At 33.5% G+C, this 11994-nt stretch overlaps 2 protein-coding genes and 1 non-coding gene across 3 annotated transcripts; 1 reads left to right on the top strand and 2 right to left on the bottom strand.

The window, feature by feature from the left end:
* Window positions 1-3638: 3638 nt before the first annotated feature.
* LOC112510969 (ethylene-responsive transcription factor ERF084-like) lies at window positions 3639-4280 on the top strand. The gene has a single exon (XM_025116323.1). The coding sequence runs from the start codon at window positions 3639-3641 to the stop codon at window positions 4278-4280; it is 642 nt and encodes a 213-aa protein (XP_024972091.1).
* An 894-nt stretch (window positions 4281-5174) lies between these two features.
* TRNAG-GCC lies at window positions 5175-5245 on the bottom strand. The gene has a single exon. It is a non-coding gene; the product is annotated as a tRNA-Gly (tRNA).
* A 1987-nt stretch (window positions 5246-7232) lies between these two features.
* Window positions 7233-11736, bottom strand: LOC112511256. Its single transcript, XM_025116801.1, has 5 exons — window positions 11341-11736; window positions 8609-8659; window positions 7902-7964; window positions 7747-7815; window positions 7233-7560 (listed from the first exon to the last, which is right to left on the bottom strand). Exons 1-5 carry the CDS (start codon window positions 11686-11688, stop codon window positions 7462-7464), a joined length of 630 nt encoding a protein of 209 aa, XP_024972569.1. The 5' UTR covers window positions 11689-11736; the 3' UTR covers window positions 7233-7461.
* Between the last annotated feature and the right edge of the window lie 258 nt (window positions 11737-11994).

Below are 11994 nucleotides of genomic sequence, written 5' to 3'. Positions count from 1 at the left end.
GAATTTATATTTGGTTTAATAATATAATTTTCTTACAAATATAATAATTAATTATTTGTTTAGAACTCGATAATTATCTTAATTATATTTTATATTTTTCATATTTTAAAATAAGATGTTAATCTTCTATTTGATTATGTTTATCCATAATTAGTTATACAAATTCAAACATTGAGCGTTAATAAGTTGTATTTTTGCATAATTTATTTGTAATCTTGAATTTTATGTAAACATTGGTTTTGTGTGGTTTTGAGAAAGTGATAATGTTTTTATTTTTGAATAAAATATAAATTTAAAAATATTATAAAATTTTAAAAAAGAAATATCGATATCATTATTAAATTAATTCTTATTAAAGTTTTTGTGTTTTGGTGTAATTTTCTTAATTAAATTTTTTTAATTATAATTTAATTTAGGTTTAGTAACAAATAAATTTAGTTTAGGTTTAATAATATAATTTTTTATAAATACTAGAAAGATACTCGTATAATATAACGAGATAAATCTTGATTTTAATATTTTATTTTATTCTTTTATGTTAGTCGATGTTATAATATGATCTTATATGATTTTGAGAAAATGATGATATTTTTATTTTTCAATGAAATATAAATTTGAAGACATTATAAAAAAATTTAAGAATATATATTGATACTAATATCAAATTAACTATTTAAAAGTTCTCGTTTTTTGCCTAATTTTTTTATTATAATTTAATTTAGGTTTAGTAACAAATAAATTTAGTTTAGGTTTAATAATATAATTTTTTATAAAGATAATAACTAAGTATTCTATTAATTATCATTGATTATCCTAATTATATTTTAGATTTTTTATATTTAGAAAATAAGATGTTCATTCTATATTTGATTATGTTTATCTGTAGTTAGTTGGACGAAGTCAAGTATGAAGCTTTAATAAGTTGTACTTATGCACAATTACTTGTAATCTTAAATTTTATGTATTATGGATCATTAAACAATATTTTATATGTAAAAAATTATTTTTAATAGTTCTTTTCAAATGCTTTATAATACAGTATAGATAAATTGAAGTTAATTCAAAACATACACTAAGGGGTCGTTTACCAAATGCTTACTCGGGTAAGCGCTTACTAAGTTATATTACATTACCGGATGAATATGGCAATAACCAAGAATCTTACCTAGTAAGAGCGAGGCAAAGACCGAGAGTCTTACCCGGTAAGTGAGGACAATGACTCTTACCATAGTCAGCTCTTACCGGCTAAATTAGTGCATAGAAAGCCGTTTTTATTGACTAAAATCTTACCTAGTAAGTAAATGATAGTGTTCAATTTTACCGTTAAATGCTTACCGGATTAGTGTTTTGTAAACGGTCCCTAACTTATACCAACGAAAAAAGAATTAATAATATAAAATTTTATATACTAATTATAATTGATTTACACGAAAAAATTAAATAAGTTGCTAACGTCCACGTGGCATGAATGGGTGCATGGCAAGTAGCCTTGACCTCGGAAATCACAGAAGCATCGTCTTACAAATGGGTTCATGGTCTCTGGCATCTTACTCTTCCACCTTTCACAACAATCTTGTCAACTTACGGCACCCTGACGTTAACCTAAATCCTACACCCCACCACAGGGGTATTATTGTCCATTCCTACTTAACATCCGAACAACTTTATGGTTTGAAATTTTTTAACCCAACTTAATACAAATCAAGGTACAACTTAATTTAATCCAAATCTTACGAATTTATCAGATTAATTAGTTTGATACATTAAAATATTTTTAAAACTTTGAATATATTATTTTTTCTAATTTATTCATAATTTTTTTCATCATCGACTATTTGGTATAATTTATCTATATTTTATTAAATTTTAAATATATCATATTCAATTAATTTTTTCAATATATATATATATATATATATATATATATAAGTTCATAGTTATTGGATATATACACAAAGAAGTTACATAGAGATGGATAATAGGTTGAAAATATATGTATATGAAAAGATTACATGATTATGGAATTGTCTAATGTACATATTAATAATAATAAAGACTCATATCAATTATTTTCTTAACTGTTTACCATAATTATTATCATATCAATTATTTTCAGATCATATAAAAACCTATTTGTTTTTTAGTTATTAGTTAGAATTGTTAAATTTTCTCTTGATTAATAATAGGATCAACTAAAAATCAGAACCAAATGAACTAGCCCAGTCTAACACCTTATCAGATCAGATCCAATTTCAGCTTCTACCTTATTAGATTATATTCGAGCTTTTTTCAAGACAGTGTTGACCATGCTTAACTATTTTTACACTTGTCCATATCCAACTCTACTTTAGAGCTTTGCCAATAAGTGCGTTTTAACCATGGTGAACCGATTAAAAAAAATCACACCATTAAGAGGAATCAGTACATACCAACGTAGGTTCATAAAACATATGAACCACTTTTTCATCAAAATAGCGGGTGACAATCCAGTTAAATAATAGAAAATAATCATCAACCTGTTTCATAAGTGCATTTGCAGCAACTATGTTAAAAAAATTTCTAAATTAGAGTACCAAAAATCAAATACTCTAAAAAATATATATTCAACACCAAAAATATTTAATAGCATGGCGATACATTTATGTAAAACTTCTATCCCGAGCACATTGAAGATATAGTGTCATCATTTGTTGGAACCGAAATATCTGGGAGGCCGGGCCGCCGGGGTCACAATTTGTAATGTTGGTTTTAAGAATGAGTGATTGCCCAACCTGACAGCGAACATGAAATCCATAATTAATTATAAGATAAATAACTTATTTCATTTTGGAAAAAAAAATTACGGAAAATCGAAAAATTATATTCCAAAATTAAAATAAAATATGAAAAGGATTCACAGCAAACCCTTATTGCAGCCCATGCTACTGAGGAATTATAAAATACTATGATGGCTCTGTTGCCCATTATCCAATAAAACCCTAAAACGCCAGCCAATTGTATTGATCGTGAAATATTATTGAGAAAACGGGTTTGTGGGAGAGCAATACAAGCGTTGTGCTGCTATATATTCTATATTATCATTGAGAAATAGGACTGATGGCTCCTTTTGAGGTTTTTCACATGAGATTTTTAGTGAGGGTTTTCGTCATAGGTCGTAACTGTATGACCTGCTTTTTTAGAGTTTCTTCGTATTTAATTAGTTTTAATTTTATAAAATATTTGCGTATTTAATCAGTTTTATTTATTAATATAATTAAAGTAATCATATTAAAATAAGATTATTAAATAAATAACATAAAATAAATACATAATTAAAGTAATTACATTTTTTATATATTTAAATTAATATCTCAAATTTGATATATTTTTATACAATTTTTTTTACAGATTTCTTATTAACTTTTAAATTAACTCTTTTTAAAAATTTATATTTGACATTCTTAAATTTAACCATTTTTAAATTTTTTATTATACATAATTAACGTAATAATAGAGGTTGCATATCGTTACTTCGGGTCGGGTCAAACCAGATGCATAAATGAACTCTACGTAACAATCACCATTTCCCATGCAAGGTTTTCGTCACTCTTTATTAGATCCTTCACCTGCACTTCTCAGAAGATTAAGATGCCGTTTCGATGGAACTTCCATCGGAAACAATGAGTGCTGGCCTTTTCCACGATCAATCTTCAAGTAAATCTCAAATTCTCGAAAACCAATCACTTTTCGATCAAAATCTCGAAACCCCATCACCGGAAGCTGTAGTTTCACCGGAAAACAACCGCCGTGGTGTTCTGGAAGGCATTGCCGCGGTGGTCGGAGAACATGTTCTGTTCGGAAATAGTATGGCGACGGCCGGAGATGATAACGAAGAATCAAAGGACAAACCGGTGAAAAGTGGTGGTGATGGTGGTGGTGTAGAGAAGAGGTACAGAGGGGTGAGAAAGAGGCCGTGGGGACGGTGGTCGGCGGAGATACGTGATAGGATAGGTCGATGCCGGCACTGGTTGGGGACGTTTGACACGGCGCAGGAAGCGGCGCGTGCGTACGACGCAGCAGCTCGCCGGATGAGAGGAGCAAATGCAAGGACCAATTTCGAGATACCGTCGGTGTTTCCGATTCCGGCCACGTTACCTACATCTTCGCCGTCGTCGGAATCTAAAAAAAGGAAGGCAGGTGGTGAGAATAAGTGCAACGCAGTGACGTCGGTGGCTCAGTTGTTCAGTAACACCGGCCGGAAAACTATGAAGATAACCGGAGTTACGAGAAGCTCAATATGAAGATTTAATTCGAATATTAGAGGTACTTGAAATGAAAATCCCTTAGCCAAAAACGTACTAAAGAAATCATAGCAGGTTGAAATATACCTGCCCGGTAAAATTCAATAATATCTCTTAAGATTCTAGTTAATTAAAAAGACAATGTATTTAACAATATATCTTGTAGGCGTTAACGGGGTAAGAATCGTCAACCTCACTTACCGGATGAGAATATCGGTTTTTGTCTTCGCTCTTACCGGGTAAGATGTTTGGTCCTTAACATGTTAACAACTGCATGGACTAAAAAGGTAATTTACTCTACAAAGGAAAAAAAGTAGGTTGCATTTTTAGTCCTTGTGGTTTAAAAACTTTGATTTTAGTTCCCATGGTTATCAATTCATTGTGATTTTAGTATTTATAATTTATTGTTGTTTGATCTTTATGGTTTATAATTTTTTGCTTTTTTCATCCCTTGTACTTCAAAGTAGTAGTTAGGAACTCTTTGACAGTTGAAGAATAGTTTGATACAAGATAATGAAGTGGTTAGAATGATTAAGAAGTTTTTATAATATAATGTAAAATGAAATATAATTGTTTGATAATTTTACAAAATGAAGCGAGGATGCTAAATGGTTAAGACAAGCTTATGATAAAAATCATTAAGATGGTTTAAAACCATTAAGAAGCAAAAAAAAATTATTAAACAAGATTCATATCTTAGCGATTCAGAGTCTGTATCTTAGTGGAATTATTAAGAAGTAAACAAACAATCATTAGATTCGGGAACGAAAAAACAATGAATTACAAATCATAGGAAAAAAAATGCCATTTCTAAACTACAGGGACGAAAAACATAATTTCTTACAAACAAGAGGGACAAAAACCGTAATTTTCTCCTGCAAAAATGTTGACGTATGCACCAGCCGGGAATCGAACCCGGGTCTGTACCGTGGCAGGGTACTATTCTACCACTAGACCACTGGTGCCTTTTCTTCTTTTCCTCAGAATTACCTTTTATAACCGCAGTAGTACTCAAATTGCTTGAAAAAGTAATGTATTTTTAACTTGATTCCTATTTTGGGTAACGTACTTTCAAACTTTCATTTTGATATCTAATATGTAAAATTTTAAAAATTTAATTAATCGGGTAACTGGTTGAAGACTAAGTTTAGATTAAAAAATACTAATTTTAGATTAAAAGAACTCATGTCATTAACCATATCGACAAATAATACTGAGTTGAATACTACATCATTCGCCACAGCAGCATGATACTGTGTTATGCTTAAACCGGTTATCCAGTTACTTTTAAATGTTTAAAGCTTTACATCTTAAGTATCAAAATGAAAGTTTTGAAAGTATGTTACCTAAAATAAGAATCAAGTTAAAGTACGTTACTTTTTCATGCAATTTGCCCTTTTGTTAAAGGCGACCAAACATTAATAGAGAAGGGAAAAAATAAATTACAGGTTTTTTAGAGTACATGAGATTTAGGGACCGTTCACCGAACGCTTATCCAGTAAGTGTGCTTACCGGTAACAGGGAACACTTTCACTTAACTTATCAGGTAAAATTTTAGTCCAATAAAACGGAATCGTATGCAATATATTATCCTGTAAATACTTATCATATAAGAGTTATTACTCTCACTTACCAGGTAACACTCTCGGTCATTGTCACCGCTCTTATCAAAATTCTCAATCCTTGTCACGTTCATCTGATAATATATTATGATCCGATAATCACTTACCCCTTAGATTCTACAACCTGCAGACAGACAAAAACAATCAAACTAATATAATGGAAGAAGCTGAGCTGAGGGGAATGGAGTTCCCCTCCCAAACCAATTGGATGTTGTCGAAGATAAAATTCACAGATGCAACGAATATTGATTTTATCACTCATGACCTCGATGTTGATCTATCTATATTTGTCATATCCAAAACTCCTCGATGACGATGAAGTCCAAGACATGTTAAGTACAAGGAATTGTAAAAAATATAACTACAAGGTTGTTTATGTTTATCGTATCTACCTTCCAACGATTTTGTTTAATTAAATTACTGTTAAAACTTTATTCAATTTAATTCAACTGTCAATAAACCAAGCCCTTGCTTAAATTAGATTTAAGTTTTTTTTATTAATCTGGATAGCCAACCCGCTGCTATGCAAGCCGACTAATCTCATAGCCACTACGTGTTTTGCACGTAGCCCATAGTAATCGCATTTGAACCTTTGTGGCCACAAGGAGATTTTTATTCCTTTTTGAATTTGAATTAATAGGACCTATAGGCACTTTCGACCTTTGGAGCCCAGATTCAACCCAATCAGGTACCACCACCCTTGCGGTTATTTTAATATTTTTGCCAGATTTCATTACTTCTAAAATATCTTACGTGATCTCAGAGTCTCGTTAAAAGATCAATCCTGGATTCAATCTCTTCTCCAATTTTTATTTTTGGCAAATGCAAAGATACGTAACCGTTAATAAGGACATTTCCAATAGGTAATACCAAATTCATAAAAATTGATGTAAAATCTACTGTAAACAATAAATCTGTTGTAACTGGTAACATAAAATCTTATACCAAAATATAAATTTTACGTATATTCTTTTTTAACTTTTCCCGTTAGTGTAAAATTTGTTGTAAATTAATAATGATACACCAACTTGGCGTGTTACTATTTATTACACCAAATTTGGTGTCACCAAAGAGCGGTTTAGATGGTCCCAGATAACTAGTTGGTGGCCAAATATGCTTACCAGTATTGACTAACGAAATTGTACAACCACTTCAACTCGGATGGTTTAAAATGAAACCCTATCCTTCTCCATTCTAACATGCACAATACGAGTATTTTAAAAACCCGTTTAATTATATCACAGGATTCACAACATGGGTTCTTTTTTGGATAACTGTAGGTGTCTGAACAGCTTATGCATAATTCAACTGATCTCACGATATTTTGAAATTAACAACCAAACAAACCTTCAGATACTTTTATCTGTAATACTTATCAAAAAGGAACAAATATAAGATCCAGAAAGAATATAAGACTGCATCTAAAATGGTTAAAAAGATTTCTACACTATCGTTATCTTTTCATCAAAGAAAGTCTTCTCTCTACTTACACTTACTCTATCCATCAACGTTAGAACTTATTTTCTTTTGTTGACTGTTTTATATATCCTATGCCTACTTTACTCCTCGTCACCGGCCACCGGAATATTCAGATCCGGCACCGCAAACGAACCAATCGCCTCCGCCTTCAACCCTTCTACGTCGCATTGCAAATCCATCTGAAATCGCAACAAAACTTTAGACTCTTGGTACCCAATCCAGAAAAAAGACGGTGTTTTCTCATTTTAGAGATGCTTTTAAATGCTGGGTTCGTTTGATTTGGTTCCATATAAATACTCTCTTTGTTTGTTGTTATCATTCATGATCAAATCCATGTGCATTTTTCAAAATGTGTTGGTTTTTACCTTCATCTTCTTCAGGCTCTCATTCTCCATTCTCTGTTGCTGGCATGTGGCTTGTAAGCTTGCTAGTTGCTGCAAATCACAAAGGAAACCATAATCAACATTCAAGCTCCAGAAACAAGAAACAATAAAAGATTTATAATACAATTTCATCGTACCCGTTTCAATTGCTTTCGTTCCTTTAATAACGTCGTCTCATCCTCTTTAAGTTCAGCCAACGTCTACAGAACAACCGAACAAACCAAATAAATAACATCTCCAAGGATGTATATATCATTACTTCCTACAAGAATCTTTTTATTGGGTAACCAAAGGTGTCTGGGACGGTTTGTGCGCTGGTCAACCAATCCCATGGGACCTTGAACATATATTGGGACCCGGATAAGACTCAAACCGGCGACCTATAGAGAGGAGCACCAAAAGTCTGGCCTTTATTTGCGAGTTGAGCTAACCTGAAGGTATCCATATAGGAATCTTCTTTTTTGGTAACCATGGAGATCCATGCAGCTTGCGTGCATCTCGACTAATCCCATGGGACCCTAAAGATATTGGAGCCCTAATGAAACTAAAACTGGCGATCTATGAGGAGGAACACCAAAGGCCTAGTCTTTATTTGCAAGTTGAGCTGACCCTGAAGTTACCTACATATGAATCCCTTTTTTTGGGTTACCATGGGTATCCAATATCCATGCAGCTTGTGCGCATCCCAACTAATTCTACAGGACCCAGCAACCAAAAAAAATCTTACTTGCCCGGAGGACACTTGAAATAGCGTCCTATAAGGATAATCCCCAAGCCCTAGCCTTTATTAACCCTCAAGTTTCCTATAGGGAATCTTGAGATGCACATCAGAAGAAAGGGTTACCTTCTTCTTTCTTGGTCTCTTCGTGGGGGTTGTTTCATTCGGCCGTATAACCTGAAATACAATATGGCAATCAACAACTAAAACCAACAGATCTTATTCATGACAACATTTAGCAAACATAACCCGAGAGAGAACTACAAGAACACAAGATCTAGAAACGGGAATACTATCATCATTGACTTGTGTAAAGACACTGCTCATTTTTCTTTCACGTCAAGTAAACGGGACCTATCAATCATATTATTATTTCTTTCGATACAATATAAAACAATACTCAATAAAATAAAATAAAACTGTTTAATCTTCGATTTCCCCGTAACAAGAAATGATATAGATACCCTCTAATATGCATATGCTTGTCTTATTTGAAAGACACCAACGTTTGTTTTGCACACGTAGAAACCAATGCCAAGTTTAATATCAAAGTCAAAAGAAAAAAGTCCATTTTATAATCTAAAAGAATATATATATATATATATATATATGTATATATATATATGTATGTATATATATATATGTATATATATATATATGTATATATATATATGTATATATATATATGTATATATCAACAGGAATCATTCTTTCATACCCTTTAGAAAGTGAAGGGTAGAGAACCTCAAATTTGTCTTGCTCTTAGATTTTGAAACAAGACCCTTTTGGGGACACACAAAGATTACAAATTTGAACAAGCAGTCAAATATCAAACCGTATTAACAGTGTCTTTTGAACCAATTGTTGTAGGTTTGAAACCGTTGTTTTTATCTTTTGACCGTGTCTTAAAAGATTACAAAAAATTGACTGTTACTAGATCGGAAAATTAGAGTTCATCCAGATCATCCCAAAACAAAACCAGATTTGACTTCAGACCTACATAGTTTCGATCATAATGTTATGTTAGGGTGCCTTTAGCCATGTGGGTCATTCAGTATATAACCTTAGATGAGATTTTAATTAAAACCATGACCTTCTGTCACATTCAGATACTCATCAGAGAGGAAGATGACACAACATAGATAAGTTACTAAAATACCCTTCATTAACCAGTGGAATAAAAACTAAAAGAAGATGATACAAGATAAGTAAATTACTAAAATATATTCACTTAGAAATTTGATTTTTCTTTAAAGAAAAATCAAGAAATCTTGTCATGCACGCCCATGTAAAAGAATTTTTATTTTCCTTTAAAGAAAAAAGATCAAGAAATCTTGTCATGCAGGAACCATTTATTTGACCAGAATTTTATAGAGCCTGGGACCAATCACTAGTTATAAATGTTAAATGCTAGTGTCACCCAACCCGTCAAATAAACAAATAACAGACATCATCTTGACCCTTAAAACCGTAGAACATCCTTTTGACTTTGTCAACCAAGAGCTCTTGAAATTAAATATTCACTACAACCCACATGGAATTGTTTTTAACTGACTAATAGAAATAGACAACCAGATACGGTTGCACGCGAGTCCCAAGACCGCAACACACTAGATCATTACCCTCTTTCTTCTTCTTCCACACACCCAATAAAGTGCACAACAACTACCCAATACTCGCACCAAACACACACCCTAAAACTTGCCACGAAAACACGCCAACGATATAAATGGCATATACCCATGAGGAGAAAAGACGAAAACACCCCTGAGGGTATGGTTTATTTACGGTTTTTTTGGGTGAGTGGCATACTGGCATTCGTCTTTTTTTCAACCAAATCTAGATGGGTGATTGACTTTGACGGGTTGTGTACACGAGTCATGAATTTATCAACTACTATGAGAGATGTGAATTGACTAAAATGTCCTTTGGGAGGAAGGGTATTTTTGTAAAAAGGGTATGAGAAAAACGTGGAAAGTCGTTCAATTTCTGACTCTGGGCGTCGAAGGGAAGTCACCTGCTTCTCCTTCAAAAAAAATTATTATAGAATTACTCATGTGGGTATTTATAAATATTGGAAAATGGTAAAACGGTAAAAGATGATATGATAACGGTAGGTTTCCGGACATGAGTTTACAGACACGGATTAATCCCTCAGCTGACTACGAATAGTATGAAGTCATCGAAGGTGACCCCTTGACCGCCTTTCGGAGCGAAGAGTAAGGCTAAGGTTTTCCAAAAGTAAAAAGTGGATGAATATTTATCATATATAAATATTATATATGAAAAAAAGAAAACAAAAGGTAACAAAGGGGCTGTTTGGTTGGTTTTGTATGGATTAATTGTCTGTATAGATTAGAAAGATGTATTATACATTTAAGCACCGTGTATTTTTAACTCGAAAGGATATGTTAGCTTCCTGAATGTCTCACCTTCGATATACCAAACTACTACCAAACAGTCATGTATAGCTGACCTCGTAAACTACGAGTTTCATTGAATCCATTAAACTATTACGGGCCAATGACAGGGGCAATTTGGTCAACGGTGTGAAAATAGTGGAATCGACAGCATCGGAGGAGACACACGCCGATGAGATCTGATGTCGATGATTTTTGCATGGGACAAGGGTAAAATGGTAAATTTACAAACTGAAAAACCGGTAAAGTGGGGGATGTGTTTGATCTGACAAATCCTGAACCGGTGACCTGTAAATTAGGCGACCTACTAGGGGTATTATGGTCATAATGATTAACGCCATCGACAAACACGAGAAGCAAATGAGGTAGAACCACCGTCAGACAACCACACAACTACCGCCATAAAAAACAACAACATATATATACATACACACACACCTTAGATCTCGATACATCGGAGCGATTCGGAATTAATCGGCTAGACTCCTCGATTCCATCGCCGTTTCCGTTTCCGTTTCCATTTCCACCGCCGCTGACGGAAGTAGCACCGCTCCAGGACAACGGAGTTGTAGGACTAGCCCTAGCGGCCGGCGGCGATTTCTTAGCGACGGATGGAAGTAACACCACCTGCGGTCTCGAACGCCGCTGACGGATGCTCCAACCTAGCGGAGGCGACTTGATGTTCGACTGCGACGGCAGAGATTGTTGACGGAGCGTGAGCAGGATTTGAACAACCAAGTGGTCGTCATCCATGGCGGATTTCACCCAGTTATCGTCGTCAGTCATGGTGGTGGCAGAGAGAAAGTAGGGAAAATAATAATGGGGGTTAGGGGGTGGGCTTTATATGTATTTATTATTATGTGTGTGAAGAGTAGAGAGTACATATGGTATTTGTTGGTGTAGGAACGAATGGGTGGAGCTTGGTGTGATGAGGCTGGGACCCATTTTTTCCCATTGACCGTCCTGCCCTTGCCTTCGTTTTCTTCCAATTGATGTCTAAATAGAAAAAGTCAGGGTGTAAGTTGTCAATTTACCATTTTTGAATAATCTTTACTTTTATAAACCAACATAATGGGATGAGAATAAAATAGC

Source organism: Cynara cardunculus, assembly GCF_001531365.2.
Source record: "Cynara cardunculus var. scolymus isolate 2C chromosome LG 4, CcrdV1, whole genome shotgun sequence".
Taxonomy (NCBI): domain Eukaryota; kingdom Viridiplantae; phylum Streptophyta; class Magnoliopsida; order Asterales; family Asteraceae; genus Cynara; species Cynara cardunculus.
Note: the sequence above shows the minus strand (reverse complement) of the source record. Positions and strands in the feature narration are given on the sequence as shown.

Coding starts and splice junctions, on each gene's coding strand:
- LOC112510969 (XM_025116323.1), top strand. CDS start 3,639: ATGGAACTTCCATCGGAAACAATGAGTGCTGGCCTTTTCCACGATCAA.
- LOC112511256 (XM_025116801.1), bottom strand. CDS start 11,688: ATGACTGACGACGATAACTGGGTGAAATCCGCCATGGATGACGACCAC. Junction 8,660..11,340: donor CCGATGTATCGAGATCTAAG/GTGTGTGTGTAT, acceptor ATTGTATTTCAG/GTTATACGGCCGAATGAAAC. Junction 7,561..7,746: donor AGAGCCTGAAGAAGATGAAG/GTAAAAACCAAC, acceptor TTGCGATTTCAG/ATGGATTTGCAATGCGACGT.